At 53.1% G+C, this 20,992-nt stretch overlaps 2 protein-coding genes across 5 annotated transcripts in view; both read left to right on the forward strand.

Annotated features, from left to right (window-relative positions):
* The window catches only part of IGDCC4 (immunoglobulin superfamily DCC subclass member 4), a 40,581-nt gene extending 37,075 nt beyond the window's left edge, over positions 1-3,506 (forward strand). For all 4 annotated transcript variants that reach the window (XM_060618247.3, XM_060618248.3, XM_060618244.3 and 1 more), the window contains exon 20: positions 493-3,506. In XM_060618247.3, the coding sequence (XP_060474230.1) occupies positions 493-903 (411 nt within the window). In that variant the 3' untranslated portion in view covers positions 904-3,506. The remainder of the gene's footprint in view (positions 1-492) is intronic.
* Positions 3,507-5,823: 2,317 nt separating this feature from the next.
* The window catches only part of IGDCC3 (immunoglobulin superfamily DCC subclass member 3), a 41,436-nt gene continuing 26,267 nt past the window's right edge, over positions 5,824-20,992 (forward strand). The window contains exons 1-2 of the mRNA XM_060618251.2: positions 5,824-6,139; positions 8,838-9,143. Coding sequence (XP_060474234.2) covers positions 6,034-6,139; positions 8,838-9,143 — 412 coding nt within the window. The 5' untranslated portion in view covers positions 5,824-6,033. The remainder of the gene's footprint in view (positions 6,140-8,837; positions 9,144-20,992) is intronic.

Genomic DNA, 20,992 nt, shown 5'->3' on the forward strand with positions numbered 1-20,992 from the left:
TTTCTGGTGACCTCTGAGGGTAATTTCCCTGGGGATGGAAGTCTAGCTAGGAGAGACCCCCTGGAGCCTCTGAAGGTGGGCGGGTGGAAGGCAGGCAGTTTCCGGGAATCTGTTTCACCTGAGTTGAAGACAGTCGCTCCTCTCCCCATACCTATGTGGGCCCGGCAGAATCACCATGGATCTGAGGGTGGGCCTGCCCTCAGTGCATTCTGCCCTTCCTCCTATGCACTGAGGCTCTGACTAAATCTGGTACTTCTGAACTCTGGGCAAGGGCAAATGGGTAGTATTCCATTCTTCTCTGCCTTTGCGTCGGCCTGATCATCATCTCTTGTAGGACAATCATTGTACTTCCTTTACCAACTCCCAGGTGATACACACTCTGGGGCTTGGGGGAGTGGGTCAGTCCTCCTCCACGCCAAGTATGTTGGTCGTTCTTCTGATGATCATTGTCAGTGATGATTACCTCGTCTTTGTGTTCTCTGCTCTGACCAGGGCAATGGTAGGAAGAAGCCACCCCCAGCCTGCAGGAACCAGGTGGAGGCTGAAGTCATTGTCCACTCTGACTTTAGTGCATCCAAAGGGAACCCTGACCTCCACCTCCAGGACCTGGAACCTGAGGATCCCCTGTCTTCGGAGGCTCCTGACCTCACTTCGAGTGTCGTGGATCTAGGGCAAGGGGTAGACTGGCTGGACAGGGAGCTGGGAGGGTGTGAGCAGGCAACCACGGGGCCAGACAGACTTACCTGCCTGCCAGAGGCAGCCAACGCTTCTTATCCGTACCCAGACCTCCAACCTAGTGAGGCTCTGGAGGAGACCCCTGGGAACAGCTGCCAGCCAAAGGCCCCCTGCCCTCTAGGAACCAGCCCAAGCCTGCCCAGAACCCCAGTCTCCTCCTCTGCCTAGCTCCCCTACAGGGTGCAGTTTGGGGCAGGCTGGTGTGAATCATGGCATGTGTGGCTGAGTATATACACATGTGTACCTGCAGCTCCTGAATATCGTCAAGCTGTTTGGAGCTTCCTGGGGTGCTTTGGCCATGGGGAGAGGAAGAAATGGTGTTTTCACTCCCCCCACACTCTGTGACACATGTGAGGGACCTGTGAGGCATGGCCGTATGTGTTGTACTCATGTGCACGTGCTGGCTGGTGAGCTGAGGAACTCTGGTCTAGGCAGTGGTCACTATGGCCTAATTGATCCTCCAGGTCAGGACAGTGACCCAGAGTGGTCAGTCCCCAGCTCAGTGGGCCTTCCCCCACCCCTCCCCCCCGCCCACCTCCGTCACCTAGCTGTTTATTACACACTCTGAGAGTGTCTGCAATGCCCTGTCTGACAAAGACAGCCCCGGCCCATTTTCCGGTCTGGCTGGGCTGAGTGCAGTAGGCTCTGAATGCCTAACATTTCAGTTGCATCGCTACCCGTCTCCCTTGCCCCTGTCGCCCAGCCCAGATTGAGAGGGTGACTCTGGCTGCCCTCAGAGCAACTCTGCATTTCATTTTGTAATTTGGGAAGTGCCTGGTTTTGGAGATCCACTCCCTCGGGCTCTCCTCTCCCCCCTTCCCCTTCACTACTCTTGTGCTCCTGTCAGCCCGCTCTCCCAGTTCTGCCCTGCTTCTTCTCCCTGATACTCTTTCCTTTCCTCTCCGCTGTCCATCTGTCTCCTGTCTGTCTGTCTCTGCTGTCTCTCACACCTCTCCCAGACTGCATCGTGTAGTTCACCTGCCTGGGTTCAATCTCTGCATCCTTCCCTAACAACATGACTACCTCATGTCTGCTTTGAGGCCATAGCGTGACTTCTGTGTCCGCCATTCACTTCACTCGCCATCTTCCTGACCCTCTTCTCTCTGTGCCAACGTATGTCCCCCCCCCCCCCCCCCCGCGCCACTCCCCAGGCAGACTGCCGGCCCCAGTGCAGGTTTGGAGAAGACCTTCCAGTTTCCCTTGCATCTATCTCTCTCCCTGGGATTGAGACAGGAGGATTCTCCTTGGAGGTGATGGATCCAAGTTCACGCAAGGGGATTTCTGAGACCGAGAAAGGGGAATGTGACCTAGAGGCTCAGGATAAAATGATTCCCTCCCTTCTAGGCAGGGAGGCAGGGTTGCTAGATGGAGGGGGTTGGGGCCCTTCCTTCCCTGCTGCAGCCAAAGCTGGAGAAGGAGAGTGAGGATTAGGGGGCACCACAGCCCAGCGACTTTCCACTCTGTGCCCTAGGAACATGAGCTGCTGGACGGGGGTGAGAGGAATTTCACCCTCTAGGTGCTGGAAGCGAGGTCTTTGCACAGGACAAGGGTAATTGGCTCATTTCATTTTTTTCCTTTAAAGTCAATCCTAAAGTCATTTTCTGTGACCTGTCACACAGGGACAAGCTGGACTTCTATTTCCTGTGTAGAGAAGATGAGCCATTAATGTGATTTTGCACCCCAGCCTCTCATAGGAGCATAGAATGTGGGACTTTTCTCCCTAAATGCATCTTTTTAACTGATCCGCACATAAAGGGTTAACTCTGGCTTCTGGGCCAAATTGGAAATAACCAGTCTATCCTTTCTTTTTCTTTCTTCTTCTTCTTTTTTTTTTTTAAATGGTGAAATGTCTCTCAGCAGAGTTGCAGCTTCCTCAGACCCTTTCAGCATCTGTGTTTATTACACTCAGGCGTCACTCCCGTTTGACACGCGCACCTCCATTTCCTCCCCCGCCCCCTCCCCCTCCTCCAGCCAGCCTATGATAACACTAAAGATTATTCATGCTGGTTCGTCTCTCGTTTGGGACAGAATTGTCACTTGTACTATTTCTGTAGCGTTCGGCGTTGCTGTAGCTAACACCACTGTATATGTTTCATCATTGCTCTGAAGGTCAAAAGCTTCGTTTTATTTCGCTGGTTTGATTTTTTTTTTTTTTTTTTCCTAAAGGGGAAAAAAAAAACTGCCCTGAATTAAAGGGCTGTTTTAACAGTAGGTTCTTAGCATTACGCCACATAGTCATTTTTCATGTTCTTGTTTAACAGGCACTGAGGCTCTGGTTTAAATTAAATAGCTGCAAATAAGACAATTTATAACCCATTAGGTTGGGTGGAAAATTGTTTCTCAAAAGCAAATAAGTAATAAATCTGGTATCTGCCTATAACTCACACTTGATAAGAAAGTGGCCATTACTCACTAGCCTTATATATGATTTGGGCCCTGGGTAATTTGGAAGTGTTAGGTTTGTGTCTTAGTAGCAGTATTTTTATTAGAAAAGAGTCTATTGGCCTTTTACAGGGTATTAATCCCTTTGTCACCTACCATCGATGCCTTACATTTTTTGAGTTTCATTTAGAAACCTTCCTTTTCTTGATGCATGACATGTGTAATCGGTACCTGCTCATTATTTGTCTGTATTTAGTTTATGCTGTATTATTTAATTATTTTTCCAGCATATTTTCCCCTCCTTACAAATATGATAGTCTTTAGTGTTAAGCCAAGGCATTGATCATGTATCTGTCCCTATAATGAATTAATAAACTATTTTCCAAACACGTGGAATGACTAGAATTTCCTCAGCCTTTCTCCCCTAGAGAACGTATTTCCTGCCAGGAGGGGAAATGCTGGTTGTGGAAGGTAGAGAGCAGGTGGTTCTGGGAAAGAACTGAACTATCTTCCTCCCACAACAGGCACTTAACCTAGGAAAGATGCTTTCTTTGATGGCATTCTTTTAGGCTTTCTGGGGACCTCTTTCCATCTGGGCGCACATTTGTTTAACTTTCTTGGGTGCAAAAGAGGAGTGAAGGAGCAACTCCAGAGGTTTGGGCTTAACGACTATTCCTTTGTGTAACTGTGGTCTCCAGAGTTGCTCATGGCTGCATATTCACACATAGGGGCACTGTGCCCACGCATGCACACTCACTGTCACGAACACCCTGGTGTCCATTAACTCAAACCTGGGCACACAGCCACATACAAAACTCTGCACCCACGCCCCACATGCATCTCAGGTTCGTGGTTGGCAGTCGCTCTGCTAAGATCTTTACAGAGCCTGCTTGGTGCCTGCTTTTCTATTTGAGGGAACCAAGAGCCAGGGGCTGCCCTGCCCTGGACCACCCCCAAAGTGGCTGGTGGGCCCGACCGGTGTTAATTGACAGATCATAGGGAGAGATATGCACATTTTGCATGCAGCAGAATAGCCATTATTTGCATATCACTCTCAGACCAAGCGTTGTGATAAAGAAGAATTAAACACTTGTCAAAATGAATTTAAAATGACAGCAACTCAGGACACTGATTTGACCTCTCTGAGTCTAGGACAAGCCAAGAAGGGGTTATTGAGAATTCAAGCCCGGCAGGAGGGAGTTCCAGGACTTTGGGCCCAGGGGGCCCCCCCTTCTGTCCCTTTCCGATGGCCAGTAGAAGCCCATCATTCCTGCCTTTCCTCACAATGAAATAGGTTTGGGGCTTTGGTGCATCTCCTGATCCTAAATTTCTTTGGTGTGCCCCCTGACCCTGAATTTCTCCATTACCCCTCATTGCTCACTCATATGCCTCAAGCTGTGCCTCTCAGACTCATCTTCCAATTGCTACTGCAGAGTAAGGAGTCCCTGGGCTGCACAAACCCCGTCATTAGTAAATTTATCTGATCTCTGGAGGCCTGCACTTCTTTATTCATTTGCACCAAAGTTCATGTATGGTTAACACTCCTGATTGCAAGATTCCACAGCTGGTATTAAAAGAGAGACGTAGTTATTCTGCCATCCCAGCCCAATGCCAGAGGAACAAACAGCTGAGTGAGGCAAAGACTACCCTCTTTAAATCTCCTTCTCCTAGAACTTAGTAGATGGACTAGCTCATCATGCTGGACTCAACAGAAGATCATTTACTAATGAGTGGCCAAAAGAAAAGGTCTCTGAGGGCTAGCATGGGTATGCGTCTCATAAGAGGTGATACGTGCCTATATAGCTTCTGTAAAATTCTTACTGGTTGCCTCATATGTTCTCTGACATGAAACACCTAGAATCTTCTTTGTGACAGAAATGTTATTGAGAATTTTAACTTTCAGTTTGCCAGGGCATTTGTTAGGACCTGTGTTTTTAAAAAAATCCCTAGGGGTGAGCAGGAGAGAGATAGGATTATCTATATCTTTTAGATGAGCTCAGAGAGTGACTGCCTGGGTTGGCTGGGCTAGACAGCAAGCAGAACTGGGGTCGGAACCCAGGTTACTTCAGCGTTCTCATTGTCCTGTTGGGTCTGCTACCCCAGGGCTCTGGGAGAAGCTGCTTCCTAACCCCTTCTACCTCCGGTCCACCCAAGCGCCAGAACTCTGCAGTCTAGAGAGACCAGTCTTGCAGCTAAACGTCCTAGCCTTTGGGTGGCAGGACCAGAAACCATGGAAAACCGAACCTTTGACAAGTTTGTGCAGCTTTTAGGGAATTATCTCGAAAATACACACTTGGACACGGTGGAGGAGGGCGCAGCAGAAAGAGCGGGGTCAGAGCAAATCTCATGGCTTTGAGTGCTTCTCCGCAGCCCGGACCCACTTGACAGTCTGCTGGGTCTCCACTTCCCCAGTTCCCCAAGTCCGGGGCTGGCCCGCGGGCAGGGGGTACCGGGCAGTAGCCCGGGACGGCGCCTGCCGCTCGAGCCACAGTTCAAAGCGCAGGGGGCGCGTCCGCCGCTCAGCCGGGAATGTCCGGCCGCTTAAAGCGCTCGCCGGCTCTTTTGTTCCCCAGACCGGGCCTCCGGGGAGAGGGGCTGGGGGAGGGGACCGGGAGGGGAGGGAAGGGGGGCGGCGGGCAGAGGGAGGAGGGCGGGGCGGGCGCGGGCGGTGCGAGTGCGGAGCGCGCACCCCGGGCAAGGCTGACAGATCACCGGGGTGGGTGCAAGATGGCGCAAGCGTCGCTCCCCCTGCGCCCCCGGCGCTCCTAGGCAGGCATGTGGCCCCAGCCCGCCGCCGCCCGGGCTCGGCCCCGGCCGGAGCCCCGGCCCCGGCCCCGGCGCCGGCCCCGCGGGACGCTGTGAGCCGCCAGAGGCCCCGGAGCCGCGCGTCGCCGAGCCGAGCGGACCGAGAGCCCCATGGCTGCTCCGCGCGCCGCGCCCCCGCGCAGCCCGCCCGCGCCGCGCCGGCCCCGGCTCCTACTGCCGCTGCTGCTGCCGCTGCTGCTGCCCGCGCCGAGCGACGGTGAGCGCCCCGGGGGCCCGCGGACCGAGCCCCGGGAAGGGCGAGTAGGGAGTAGGTGGGCGCTAGAGGCGGACCTGGGAAGAGCTGCGCAGACCTGCCGGCGGACTCAGGGCCGGAGGGTCTTGCCGGAGAAGGGGAGCCGAGCGGGACGGGGCGGAGCCGGGGGAGAGGGCACTGAAGCCGGTGTCAGGGCAGGCAGGGGGATGCTGAGGACCCGGCTCTGGAAGAGAGACTGCGGTTCAGTGCGCTGCGGCTCCAGGACTCCGGCAGGACGCGAGCCCGGACCGATATGCGAGGAGCGCGGCAAAGCAGGAGCTAGGCGAGCGGGCTGAGTTGGGGAGAGGGGGAAACGAGCCACGGGGCACCGCAGGGCTGAGTCTGTCGGAGTGAGCGAGCCGGGTGGACCAGAGTAGCCCGAGGCTGCTGAGACCGAACGCAGCAGATCGGGCGGGGGGGGGGGGGGGGGGGCGGAGGCGGGTCCGAGAGGGCACATCCTGGATTTAGAGCTGGGACTGGCACCGGGAGTGCTCAGCGGAGACCAAGGAAGGGGACGAAGCAGAGTCCCAGAGGGCCTCGCCAGGGGAGGGGGAGACCCAAGACAGACCCCGCGAGCCGGGGAAGGGGAAGGGGAGCTGACTGAGAGGGAACGAGCGGCGGGGACACCCACGTGCCCGCCCTTCCCCGGAGGGTGCACAGGCGGAGCGCCCCTGTCCCCAGGCTCGGGGGTCCGCCTGCGTTACTGCTCAGAGCTCCGTCATCGCCACCCTTTCCCTCTGTAGCTGTATGGGCCCATCTCACGGGAGAGGAGTGCAAGTCTAGTCCCTTCCCTTCCCACCCCACACACTCAGCGGACACTCGTCCGGGCGGTGTTCTCTCTTCTCTCAGCTCCGGAGAAGAAAGATATCGCGTCCGCATCTACGAGAAGAAACTTTATCCCTCAACAGCTATACCGGGGTTGGGTTGGGGGCTGAGGCGGCTGAAACGCAGGACAGGGGGAGGGTTGGTAGGGGGTCGAAGGGGTGTAAACCCTCAAATGTCTTAAAATATTACATATCCCTGTGTTTGGGGGAATCGTCCGTAACCCCAGCCCCCCTCCTCCTTTCTCCCCACCCACTTTCCATCTCCCCCAACCAGGGAGGGCGCTGGTCTGTTGGGGAGGGGCCAGCTCCAGGATCGCTAGTTCCCTGGAAATGTGACGAGGGCTCTGTGGCTGCCCTTTCAGGCCAGGTGGGTTCATTCCTCCTGGAGTGAAGTTGTAACTGGTCTGGTAAGTGGCTCGTTGGAGAAGTTGGGGACTTGGCGTCACGCCTGGGATTGGAGCGTTTGTCCTTCCTGTCGGGATTCTCCTGATTCCCGGATCACCTTCTTCCCCTTCTCTTCTTCCAGCTGTGTTTTCTTCTACAGGAGTGGTGAGGTCGCTGAGAGTAAAGGTTCTAGAAACCTCCCTGTTCCTGAATTTTGGGAAGTCTGAGTTGACGCTTGGTATCCCCTCAATTCTCCTTATGGCAAAGGCAAAACAGCCAGAACAACCCAAACTCAGAGCATCCTAGGGGAGAAGCAGCCAGGCTGGGCCATAACCTAGCCTGTACCTGGTACCGCACCCACACATCCTGCTCCCTGCCAGGCAACAGACCAGGCCTCAGATGGTTTTGCCAGCAAAAATAAGCAATGATTTATTACTGTCTCACTATACTTTTGCTTAGAACATCTACCTTTTCTCTTTTTTTTTTTTTTTTTTTTTTTTTATCCTAAATGTTTATTTATTTTAAGAGAGAGAGAGAGAAAGCCAGGCAGGGGCACAGAGAGAAGAAGAGATTGAATCCCAAGCAGACTCCAAACTGTTGGCACAGAACTCAACATGGGGCTTGAACTCACAAACTATGAGATCATGACCAGAGCCAAAACCAAGAGTTGGAAAATTAATCACCTGAGCCACCCAGGCTCCCAGAACTTCATAGTGACTTTGAATCTGTTCATCTTGTTCAACAACTCTATGATACAAGCCACATTGTGTTCCTGATTTATTTTTTCTTAAGTGTTTATTTATTTATTTATTTGGGGGGTGGGGAGGGACAGAGAGAATCCCAAGCAGGCTCCACATTGTCAGCGCAGAGCCCGATGTGGGGCTTGATCTCAGGAACCCACTGAGATCAGACCTGAGCTGAAATCAAGAGTTGGCCGCTTAACTGATTGAGCAACCCAGGGGCCCCTATGTTCCTGACTTAAACAGATGAGGAATGGGAAGCTAAGACAGGTTGAACACTTTACCTAAGGTCACACCCTGCAAGTCTGTGAGGCTTCAGCATTTAGCCAAAGTGACTGCAAGAGAGGCAGCAGTTGTGTTGCAATCGGTCTTACTTTTGGATCTCAGATTTGTAACTGTTAATTGTGACACCCTGGACAAGTTGCTTAATATCTCTGGACATCAGTTCCTTATCTGTAAAAGAGGGAATGGTACAAATAATCTCTCTCCCTCTCTCTGAGATGGTCTGCTGACTGAGTAAAATACTGCATGAGATGGCACTTTGTAATGCATAAAGTAAGTTCTGTATATAATAGAGATTTCTGCTAGCGTTACAGAAAGGTGGGGTGGGTGTGCAGATCCAGGGAACTTGGAACACCTGTGCATGGAGTTCTCCCTGCCTGTTCATTCGACACTGACCTCTCCTTTTCCTCTCATCTGCCCGGCCCGATACAGGTCTTGGCCACTCTGCTGAACTGGCATTTGCTGTGGAACCAAGCGATGATGTTGCAGTCCCTGGGCAGCCTATAGTGCTGGGCTGCAGAGTGGAGGGGACTCCTCCAGTTCGAATCACCTGGAGGAAGAATGGGGTGGAGCTGCTGGAGAGTACCCACTCCACCTTGCTGGCCAATGGGTCCCTGATGATCCATCACTTCCGGCTGGATCGGGGAGGCAGCCCTTCAGACGAGGGTGACTATGAGTGTGTGGCTCAGAACCGCTTTGGGCTGGTGGTCAGCCGGAAGGCTCGAATCCAGGCTGCAAGTAAGTGGACACCCTTTACTGTTCTTTCCCAGACTGGGTATCCAGGGTCAGCCTAGGGGTTGGGGGCAGGGGAGCAGTACTGTCAGCCTTGCGGAGGACGGATTTCTTAGCGTGGGTCAGTTAAAAGGTACATAGTAATCATTCGTGGTGGTAGAATTATATCACATATTCTTTCAATTGATTGGAATGTAATTTGACAAGAATGTAGCTAAACACTGTTGCTGGGAGAGGGAGAGAAAGAGGGTGAGCCTTAGCCAATTCTTGGGCTGGTGTGCCTTAGCTTCCCGTATACTGTGAGCACCCAGGCCATTGAGTAGGATTCTCGTGTTTAAAGAAACAATAGTTGGGGCGCCTGGGTGGCTCAGTCAATTCAAGCGTCTGTCCGACTTTGGCTCAGGTCATGATCTCACAGTTAGTAAGTTCGAGCCCCACGTGGGGCTCTGTGCTGACAGCTCGGAGCCTGGAGCCTGCTTCAGATTCTGTGTCTCCCTCTCTCTCTGCTTCTTCCCAGCTTGCACTCTGTCTCTCTCTCTCTCTCTCTCTAAAAAGTAAGTAAATACTAAAAAAAAGATTTAAAAAAAAAAAAAGAAAAAAGAAACAATAGTCATACTTTATGGGTGATTTAAGAGAATTTTGAAGGGTGATTTAGCTACATGCCATTTTTAATTATGTGCTGACTTTCAAATCTTTTGGGTAGGATAAGACTCACTATACAGTAGTGATATTCTGAAGCTTGTCCACAATTTGTTTTGCAAAAAAAAATATGGCAGAATAATTTCAGGGTCACCACAATGATGACGTCACTCCCATTCACCTTCGTGCTAATGTACTTGGTTTTTTTTTTTCAATTTCAGCTTTATTGAGGTATAACTGACAATAGAATTTTAAGAGATTCAAAGCGTACATTGTGGCGACTTGCTATCTGATGTGTTTTGGATGGAGGGAAAAGGCCAGGCAAGGTGTTTCTGTTCTAGAATTGTGCTCGGCTTGCACTGACGGACCACCAGTTGTGATGAAGTGATGGCTGTGCTCTGCTGCCCTGTTCTGCAAAAATTCTGTTGTTCTTTGTGCACACTCGTGGGTGTCTAACCCAGACTTACCTATGGATCTGGTGGGTGGCAGGCTGGGGGGGGGGGTGGGGGCGGGGCGGTCCTGGCTGAGAACTGCTGCTCTTGAGAGAGGGCAAAAGTTTTAGAAGTGGTGAGTGTTCTCTGCCCCATAACTTCATACATCTAGGGGAGGGGGTGTCCACTAAAGAGGCTGCTTAAAGAGGCAACACCTTAAAGGTGCTGGTAATAATTCTAGGTAACACTTAGCAAGCACTTGCTGTGTGCTGAGCTCCCTGCCTCAGTGTTTTTACATAAATGATCTCATTCAGTCATCATCGTGGCCCAGGGAGATAGGCAGTTTCTGCCCCCCTTTTACAGGTGACAGCACTGAGACTTAGAGGGATTCCATGACACTGCAGTAGGCCGAGGAGCCGGACTGCAGTCTAGGCTGCCTGAACCCTCCTCCCTCCCCCTGACTCCTGTGGCATGTTGCCTCTTCCCTGGCTGATGGCTGCCGAGTTTCTCCCTGGCTCTGAGGGCATGTGCACAGTTGCTGGGAATGACTGGTGAGTGATGAATCGTTCTGAGGCAGGAGCCCTCTCATTGAGTTTAAGATGCCCCTTTGTTCTAAAGAAGGCTGATCCAGGCCCCCATATGGAGCTCTCTGGACCTTGAGACGGAATCACTTCTGGCTCAGTGACCCCGCAACCCCAGCCCTCGGCGGTGTAGGGAAGGCTGGCGCATCCCCTGAGCAGATGGCTGGGTGTGAGGAAGAGAAGCGTGGACGTGGACACAGGGGTGGGGCCCCCGGGAAGATCTGCCCATGAGAGAAAGGAGATTTCTCAGGGTGATGACCCCCACACTCTCCCTGGCTTGTGTCAACACTGGCCTCTGCATCGCTGGCCTAGAATTCTGGGAGATAAACCCCAGGTGTTTATATATAGCTAATTGTAAATGTGCTTTTCTATAAACGGTAATACCTTCAAGATGTTTGGTTTCCTTAAACTCCCACAGTATCAGAAACTGAGCTGTGGCTCTAGCTGGGGGAAGGGCCGGTGGGTGAGGTCAGCCTAGTTAATCCTTTGGGGTCCTGGGGACAGCTGGGGGGTTGCCTCCAGGCTCTGGCAGTCTGATGCGGCCTCCCTCTCCGCCCCCCCTCCCCGCAAGGCTTGTGACCCCGTGGGGGAATGCTTGGATACCAAGCAACCGGGTGGCTGGATCTCCTTTTCTCACTTCACAAGCTGATGTCCCTAGAAACCTCCAAAGCTGATTAGCTGCCTGAGTTTTCTCCTTTGGTAATAACTCCCTGCCCATGTGCCTGCAGGCACTGCAGATGTTGTGTGACATGGGAGGGTGCCTTGCTGAAAGGTGTGAGGAGCCCTCTGGAGCCCCCTGCTTCTCCTGCCTGCTCCCTGGGGGCTGATGGGGAGGGGCCATGCTAAGCTCGGCTCACAGACACAGTCCGCCCAGCCCCAGCGGATTAGCCTGTCAGGGCAGACAGGGGTCCAGGTCTGTGGGGGCAGCCCTGGGGGGCATCTGACCTTTGGGCCAAAGGCGACAGCTAGGAACGCCCCCTCTTCCATCCCAGTGGTCTCAGATGCTGTCATTCAAAGATGGCCTGACCAGGGTGGACAACACCGCAGGCTGATCCCTTGAGTGCTTCAGGTCCAAATACCTCCTTTTCAGGATGGAGTGGCTCAGGGCCCTGAGAGTATTCATGAGTCCAGCATGTCTGGGTTCTCTGCCTTGCTGTTCCATGTGCTTACTGTCTGGAGGCTGCAAATTAAGACATTTGTTAGTAATAAGACAGACCCTGGACAAGTTAACCTCTCTGGGGCTCAGTTTACTCACCTGTGAAATGTGCATTTAATCCTACTCTGTGGGATGATTGTAAGGACTAACACACCCTACTATTTGCCTGGCCCATAGGAGGCTCTCAGTAATGGGAGCCAATACTGTAGTCTTCATTTAAAGGCGATTTACCGACATCACCAACAAAAGCAAACTGCCTGACTCTGCGCCCAGCCCCCAGCTTTCTCCCTCACTGGGATTCAGTTAAGAAGTACTCCAGGGAAATCTACCAGGGAGTGGAATTATTGGAGCCAGAGTGCAACTTGTTCTGTTTTAACTCCTTCCTGGTAAGGCCTGGGGATTCTCCCAAACCTCAGAGTGTGGGCCTCAGAGTGCGGGCTGAAGCTGGGTTGGCCTGTGAGACCCTCTGCCATCCCTCTGGAGGGCTCTGGGGAAGGCGTGTGCATCACCTGACCCAGTGGGAATATGTGCATTGGCTCTCACCTGTTGAGGTCTGTGCCCCTGGATGACCCCAAAGTGGGATGGGCTATGGGGAGTCCAGGCGGCTCAGTCCATGGAGTATGCTCTTGATCTTGGGGGTGTGAGTTCGAGCCGCACGTTGGGTGTAGAGATATTTTAAAAATAAAGTATTTTTTTAAAAAGAGAGAGATAAATGGGCTAGATACAAGGAGGGGAGATGATTGGAGCACCCACCCCCCACTGATATTCTCAGTCCCTGCCTTCACTTCCTGGTCTCAGGTCCCTTGGAGAATTGGAGCAAAGATCTATATGATCTAGACCAGGACTTCTCAAATCTTACTCTGCCCATGAAGTACCCAAGAAGCTTGGCAAAATTCATATTTTGAGTCAGTAGGTCTAAGCCAAGGCCTGGGGTTCTGCATTTCTAACGAGAGCCCAGATGAAGCCGACTGACGCTGCCAGTCCAAGGTGCTAGAGCAGAGCCCACCCCCAGGTCATGATCACTGCGGGGGAGGGGGCAGGTATGTGGGTGGCACAACAGTTGGGAGAACACGGGTGCAGGGCCAGACTTTGAACCCCAGCTCTGCCACTCACTGATGAATTAATGACCCTCTTGAGCCTTTGTGCCCTCATCTGACAAAATGGTCACAATCTCATCAGCCTATCAGGGCTACTGGAGGATCAAATGAGGTGATGGATATAAACCTCTGGCACAGGGCCTGACACCTAGAAAGTGATCATCAAGTAGTACTGTTAGTGCTAGGTAAGTGACCACTAATTTAGGGTGTGGCCCAGCCTATCTCCATGGTGGCCAGGTTCTCAAAGAGCCAGGATGGCCTCCCTCCCAGCCTGGGGCTGTTCAGCCTGGGTGGGCCCAGCGGTGGTTGTGAGGGTGGGCCGTGGAAGCAAATATACCCCAACTGGACGGACTTGGGCAAGTCACTTAACCTCTGGGAGTCTTTATTTTATAGATATAATATATACTTTTTTATCTTTTTAAATTCCAACACAAGTTGTTTACACCCCACTTCTTATTTTATTTTTTTTAACAGTTTTATTCATTTTTGAGAGACAGAGTGCAAGAAGGGGAGGGGCAGAGAGAGAGGGAGACACAGAATCTGAAGCAGGCTCCAGGCTCTGAGCTATCAGCACAGAGCCCGACGCGGGGCTGGAACCCATGAACCATGAGATCGTGACCTGAGCCAAAGTCGGATGCTTAACTGACTGAGCCACCCAGCCTTCTCTCCACTTTTTTTTTAAGTTTATATATTTATTTTTTAGAAATCTCTACACCCAACATGGGGCTCGAACTCATGACCTGGAGATCAAGAGTATCATGCTCTACCAATTAAGCCGGCCAGGTGCCCCCTTAACCTCTCAGAGTCTTTATTTTTTTTAATATTTATTTATTTAGGGTGGATGGAAGCAACAGGGGCAGAGAGGAGGAGAGAGAGAATCCAAAGCGGGCATGGGACTCAATCCCACGAACTGTGAGATCGTGACCTGAGCCAAAATCTAGAGTCAGAGGCTTAACCTACTGAGCCACCCGGGCAACCCCCTCTCACGGTCTTTAAAATAGGGGAAATAGTGCTTACCAAGGAGGAATGTTGTGAGGATTACCCATGTTAGTATGGGTAAAGAACTTAGCACAGTGCAGGGCACCTAGAAAATGTTCCTTAAATGTTAACATTGTGATTCTGAGAAATGAGAAGTTCTGGGGTGCCTGGGTGGCTCAGTCAGTTAAGCGTCCGACTTCCACTCGGGTCATGATCTTGAGGTTCATAAGCTCGATCCTGGCACCGGACCATCTGCTGTCAACATAGAGCCCTCTGTGGATTGTCTGTTCCCCTCCGCCCACCCCCCCCCACACACTACTGTACTGTACATTTAAAAATGGTTTAAATTACTAAAAATAAAAATATTAAATGAGAAGAAGAAATGCGAAGTTCTAAGCTCCTCTAGTTGTGGTGATTCCAGGAAGGCCCCTGGTTTAGCCCAGACTCCTAGAAAGAGGCTGTGGGGGCTGGCAAGAGAGAGAAAGTCCAAGTCTAGGTTCCTGCTACCTCCATCTCAGGGAGGCACTTACCTCTCAGGCCCCCAGGTACCTACTTCTAAAGTCCGATTCATTCTCAACCAGGCTGAGGGAAAGTGGTTTAACCAGCTACTCTGGAACCCTCTTTCAGCAGCAAGATCCACGGTTGTGTGCATCTGGGGAAGGGTCAGAGTCTAGATCTGTGGAGCCAGGTTGTGGGGGCAGGGGGTGGGAGAACTATGGGCTGGAGCTACTGGGGAGTACAGCTTATGCGGGGAGGTGGGGCTCAGTGTATTTAGGGGAGGGGACCCTGGAGTGTTTCTGGGGAGGGCAGTGGCTGTGGAGGGAAGTGGTTTCTGGCACAGTGGCAGGTAACCTCAGAGGCCTGTGTCACCTGGAGGCTGTATGCTCAGACCTGAGGTATGGAACCCAAGCTTTTTCTCCTCCTTGAAGGGCAGCTCAGCCGAGGCAGCCCTGAGGAAGCCTCCCCACTGCCTCTCAAACACAGACATCTGCCCACCTGGTAGAGCAGAACCAGGTGTTGCTGAAACGTCACTGGTGTGATGAGGAGATGAATGACAATGACTAGGCCTGCTCTGGTACAATGCCAGGCAGCTCGCCCATAACCATGCCAGAGGTCGTTGCAAATGGCCAAAAGTCAGGCCCTTTTACACACCCGTCAGCACGCCACACTGACACTCCTCTGACACTCCTAAGAAGCCGTGAGGTGTGATGGCAAGGCCCTTGCCCGGACACCAGGAGTCCTGCGTGGCTCTGGGCAATCACTCACCCTCTCTGGGGTTTGTTTTTCTCATTGTAGAGTTGAGTGGTTGGACTCAGGTTCATCTCAGCTCTAAGGTGTTAAGGCTTCCTTGCCATGCATGCAGCCGGTCCTTGGGACACACTTGTCTCTGCTGGGCCTTTTCCCGGTCCATTCTTGCCCCTATTTGTCCCTTACCCAACCCCTCCCCAAAGACCACTTAGCTTACAGTAATTCTTCTTCCCCCTCCTAAGGCGGCGGGGGGGGGGGGGGGGCAGAGGGGGGAGCGGTGGCAGCACAGTATTTGCGGTCTGTGGCATTCAGGCCCAACCTCCCTTTCAGTGATGGCTGCTTACATTGTTAAGTAACTGTTTTGGGGCTGGGTATTCCATCTGTCTCCTCGACTAGATTTTAAGCTCCTAAAGGGCTTCTCTTTTGTATTTCTCACGTCCCCTGCCTGTGGAGCTTGGTAAAAACTAAATGGACATGTGGCTCTCCGGGTGGAAAGCTCTGTCTCTCTTGTTTCTCTTGCCGCTTCTCTTTTGCTTTCTCCCTCTCTCTCTGTCTCTTCTGGCTTTGTAATTGATAGCATAGCTCAAAGGAACAGAAGCTTGTGAACAGGGCGGATCGGCAGGGGAATATAACACACTCAGGGCACGATCAGGGGGTGGTTGCTGCTGCATGTTTATCTCCAGAGGAGCTGAGACTCTTCCTCGCCAGATGGGGCATGAAGCAGAGACCATACTGCTCGGTACCCTTCATGCCTGGGTCTCGGGGTCTCCTGCCTTGGACTTTATTCCCTGGCAGGATGAGGCCCCTGTCCCTAGCCACACTGGCCCCAGCTGAGGGGGGAGGGCCCCGCTCACCCCCACCCGCAGGACTTGAATGTGGAAGTCGAATGCTTCTGGTTCCCACACCTTGGCTCCACTGTCGCAGGCAGCCAGCTGGCCCCTTGAACACAATGTGCAAATCTCCTCTGTTCCTGTTCCCGGCATTGTCCGTGGCTGGGCGCCTTGGCTGGGAATGCAGGCCGGTGAATAGAAGAGGCATTTGCAGCCTGCAAATGAAACAGGCCCCCAGCCCCCCTTAACCCCCTGTCCCCTCCCCACCCCCAGGGAGAAAGGACTTTTTCACTCCTGGCTTTCTTGTATTGCCTTTCCCTCTCCTCTCTAGAGTCCCTGCGGGTGTGTGTGTGTGTGTGTGTCCATGTAAGAGAGAGAGAGAGAGAGAGAGAGAGAGAGAGAGAGAGAGAGACTTTTCATAGCAGCTTGAAGGCTGTTCTACACAGCCTTCAAAAAATTAGAATGGAACAGAAGGGCACCCAGGATGGAAAACCAAAGAGCTCACTGTTGTCTTTGTTTAAACAGGACCAAGTGATTCCAAAAGTGTCTGCCTTGTGTAAATAACCTATGGCACCCTAAGATTCTCTGGCCATAGCCTTGTTGCAATAAGGAATGTAGACATCAGTAGTATGTGTGTGTGTGTGTGTGTGTGTGGCCACCTGGAGCTGTGTGGGTACCTGAGCATACAGGTGCGTGCCTGAAGGATGTGCATGGGGCCCAAGATTGGCGTCTATCTCTTCTCTAAGGGCTTTGCTGTGGGAATCCCACTTCCCTTGGACATTGTGGCCAGACTGGAAGGCGAGAGTGGACAGGACAGGACAGGTGCAGGGCAGGAGGTAGTGGTAGCCAATTTGTAGGTCCTGTGAAGACTGATACTTACCCAGCTGACTGAAGTGAGAGAAGAGGGAGGCAAGTCCTGGGTCATTGGTGGAGGGTGAGGGCTTACCTTATGGGCGTGCGGTCACAGCTATAGCACCTTGGGAGCCTACACCGTGCTCTTATTTATTCATTAGGTAGGTGCCAGCAATCTGGCTGCGATAGAGCCTGCTGGCCTGTGCTGCTCCTTACCCCCACAAAGCACTGCTCTTTGATTTCTGGGCTTGTTCCCCTGGCCCCCAGCTTTGTCCAGCCTGCTCCAAGAAATGCTCGCTCTTTGTGATGGCCCTCAAATATAAGGGAAGGACAGAAAACAGATGGGAGCAGCCCCAGTGGCTTCCTGAGGAGGGGTGCCTGGACACGTGATATCGGGACCAGTGAAGGTGGGAAGGCAGGGGTTGAGCAAAGGTGGTTGGCCAGACCCCAGGCCCCAGGGAGATGGAGGGAGTTGGAGAGTATAGGCTTAATAGCAGCCAGACAGCCACCTGATTCAGGCCCAGGGAGGGAAATTGGATGCCAAGGGCTCACATCCCAGCTTCTCCCACCCACTTTTGTCTATCTCATCTCTGGATCTTGGTTCAGTGCCCTTTGACACTCTTCCACAAACTGCCCTCCACCTCTGCCTTCTTGTGAGGCCACGCCTAGGGTCTTTGTCTTTATCACCCCTCAGCCCTTGCTTCTTCTGCCCTGTCCTTTCTCCAACTCCTCTCTCTATTGTTCTGTCCTTCTTCCTGCCTCTTTCTCCAATTGTGGCAATTCCTGCATCCACCATCCCTTGCTGTGCTGGGAGAGAGACCCCTCTGTTTCGGGAGCAAAAGTAGGTGAGCGCAGGCCTGGGCACAGAACAAAGATAGGAAGAGGAGAGGCTGAGAGGATGAGGTTCGAAGATGACCCCAAAGGAAAGGGTCCATGGCCTCCCCAGCAAGCCAGAGCCCCCCCTGGGGGCAGACCTTCCCTGGGAGGAATCTGAGAACACTGGCCCCTGCTTGGGGCCTGTCTCTGAGCCCGGACACTGACCACGGTGGGTGGTGGGGGCAGCCCTAGGCTGCTCTCTGGAATGCTGGTGTTGGGTTGCAGTGCAGATGCGAGCAGTGATAATGGGCAGGAACTGGACTTTCTGGTCTGGCTGCTGCCCCAAGGCCATTGGAATGTGAGGGGGGACTAGCAAGAGGCTCCAGGGCCCTAGGGTGGGCAGACGGAGACCAGACCACCTAAATGGAGAGGAGGGGCAGGCCACCGTGAGAGAGAACCAATCCTAGCTCTTTCACTGAGTTGCAGGCTACAGCAAAAGAACCCTTAAATTCCCAGCCTGGCTAGGACCTTGGCGGGCTTCCCAGCCTCCAGTGGGATCACAGGCATCCAGAGCAGTAAGACAAACTCTGGAGCTCATCTAGTCCAACCTTGTCATTTTACAGACTTGAAAACTGAGTCCCCAAGGAGGTAACCTGCCCAAGGACATGGCTCGTCCTCCAGCCTGGGCAGGTTAGAGGACCTCTTGGGTGTGTCATACCTCTCGCCTTCCCAGGTGCCTCTCTAGTTGGGGAAGGGAGGGATCTTTTTGTATGCTCCTCCCCAAGGGGAAACTGGTACACATATATGTATATTTCCGTTTTTCTTGCGTCCTGCCCTGCCCCAGGGGCAGTTGTAGTTCTGGATGTGAGCGTTAACCAGCAAACCTTGGGTGTGGGCTCCTGACATCCATGGTGTATTTCAGGGGCCTCCAGGTTTCCAAAGCACATTGGGCACTGAGCTGAGTGATTTGAGGGCTACCTATGTGCTGGCACTTGTGGTGAACTAACTAGTAGAAGTATTGCTAGTAATTTGGGGGCTGTGCTGTCCTGAGTCCTTTATGTATTAACTTACTTAATTCCCACAACATTTGCATTGATAGGTATTACTAGTCCTATTTTACAGATGAGTAAACAGAAGGCCAGAATGGTTAATTAACTTGCTCAAGGGCACACAGTAAGTAAGGAAGCTGGGATTTAAACCCAGGTCTCCCTGACCCAAAGTTCAATGGCCTGAGGATCCTTAGAGGGGACTAGAGTCCCTTGAGAACATAATCAGAATTAATGCCTCAGAAATAGAGCTGGGTACTAGGGCACATACAGGGTGGAGGCAAGGAGTGTTGGGAGCAGAGAACAGCTTTGAACCCTGGCCAAAGTGGGAGCCACTTTCAGGTGGGCCAGGCGGGGCTCCATGCCCCCCACCCCCAGTGGCTGCTGGAGGCCCATGGTGTGGTGGGCCAGTTAGGCTGTGAGGCTCTGTTGCCCCAGATTGTCTGGGGCAGGGTGCAGGGTGCAGGGTACAGGTTCCTGCAGGGAAAGGAAGTTGGGAGGGTGCTGGGGCTGCTGGCGGTGGAGGTGGGAATTGCCTCTTCCCGAGGAGGAAAGACAAGTTACCCTCCCCCGTGGGGCCCCCTCAGCTCCCTTTCCCTTTCTTGTTTCCGCATAATGACGCTGATTGCTCCACATCTGTCATAATTACTCTTTGTTTGAAAATTCAGAACAAATCACAGGAGAGGAACTGGTGTGGCTAGAGAAGGATCTGTCTCCCCAGGGGTCCTGTTGGAGGGGGGGAGGAGGAGTAGAGAAGAGCCATAATCAGCCTCCAGGAGCCAGGCTGCTGATTGTCCTTGTGCTGTCCCCTTGCTTGGGCAAGGTGGCCTAAAGCCTCATGGAGTTCCACGCCATCCCGCTCCCCAACCCAAGGCTTCGGGCCCCTGCCTGCTGTGGTGGCTGGGAGAATCTGCCCCCACCCCAGCCGGGAGGAGGGGTCTGCGTTTGGGCCCCTGCCCTCCTGGCCTGAGGAACAATGGGTTGGATGGCAGGCTTTCCGTGGCAGGCTTCTTGGTAACCCGAGCAGCACAGCAGGAGGGGCAGGCTGTGCCAGCTAGAAGGGTGCAGGGGACCTTACAGGCAAGGGGAGTGGGACATTTGTTGCTGGGGTCCTTGGATCAGGGCGGGCAGGTCTTGGGGTGACAGCCAGGAACAGGGGACGGGTACTTCCAGGAAGCACAAAGCCAGATCCTCTTGGGAATCCAGCAGCGGCCCTGGGCACTCAATGCTTCCTCATAACAATTCTCTGGCAACCTGGCTTCTGCTGAGTTCTGGTTCCTGCTCCTCCTCCCCAGCCTATAGGCTCTTGGTTTGGGGAGGCTGGTAACTCCTGGGGCATGTGCTCTGGCCTGTGGCCCTGCCTGTCATGGGCATGTCCTTTCCCAACCTAGCCCCTTCCCACCTGGGATTGTGCCTGCCAAAGACTGCACAATTTTGTGGGGAGAAGTCAAGGACAACCTAGAATTCGTCCCCAGACCCCACCTGTAATAAAACTCCACTTGCTCTCCACCATGGGACCGTGGTGGGACTACAGACATACCCTGGAGCTGGAGGAGCTCCAGTGACAAAGAGCTGGAGCCAGTGACAGATGCAGATAGATGTGCACTGAGGCCTGGCTCTGGGTTCAAGCTTTCTTCCTTCTCTTAAAGCTGCTGGGCCTCAGTCTGTCTTTGTGGGAAAGGGGAGGGAGCACTGCCCTGCCTGGTCTTTGAAGGGGAGAGAATGGGTAGGATCCAGGCATTTGTGGAGTGTAGGGTCCTGCCCTCCCTCCCCACCCACCAAAGGAGGCACCCTTTATTCAGGCTTTAGTGGGCTTTGGTGTCAGCAAGGCAGAGGAGCTGGAGGGGAAGGCTGAAGACAGGGCCCCAAAGGAGGTGCCTGGTTTGGACTGGTTTGGAGGGGACACCTCCGGGCCCCACTGCTGATTGAGGGTCATGAACATGCTTGGAGTGCTTGGATCCACTCAGACACCATTCTCCTTACTTCCGTGCCCTCCCTGGATCCCACCTCCAGCTTTTAAAATCTAAGTGTTCAACTCATCCCGGTGTGACTTTGGACCCATCAGTTCCTTGGCCTCAGTTTCCTCATAGGTGGAAGGTGGTGTGACAAGCACCAGATTAAAAGATTCCTCAAGGCCCTTCTCACTTCTGAGGCTCGGAGACACTGACTTGATTTTGTCTT

This window comes from Panthera onca, chromosome B3 (assembly GCF_046562875.1).
Source record: "Panthera onca isolate mPanOnc1 chromosome B3, mPanOnc1 haplotype 2, whole genome shotgun sequence".
Taxonomy (NCBI): domain Eukaryota; kingdom Metazoa; phylum Chordata; class Mammalia; order Carnivora; family Felidae; genus Panthera; species Panthera onca.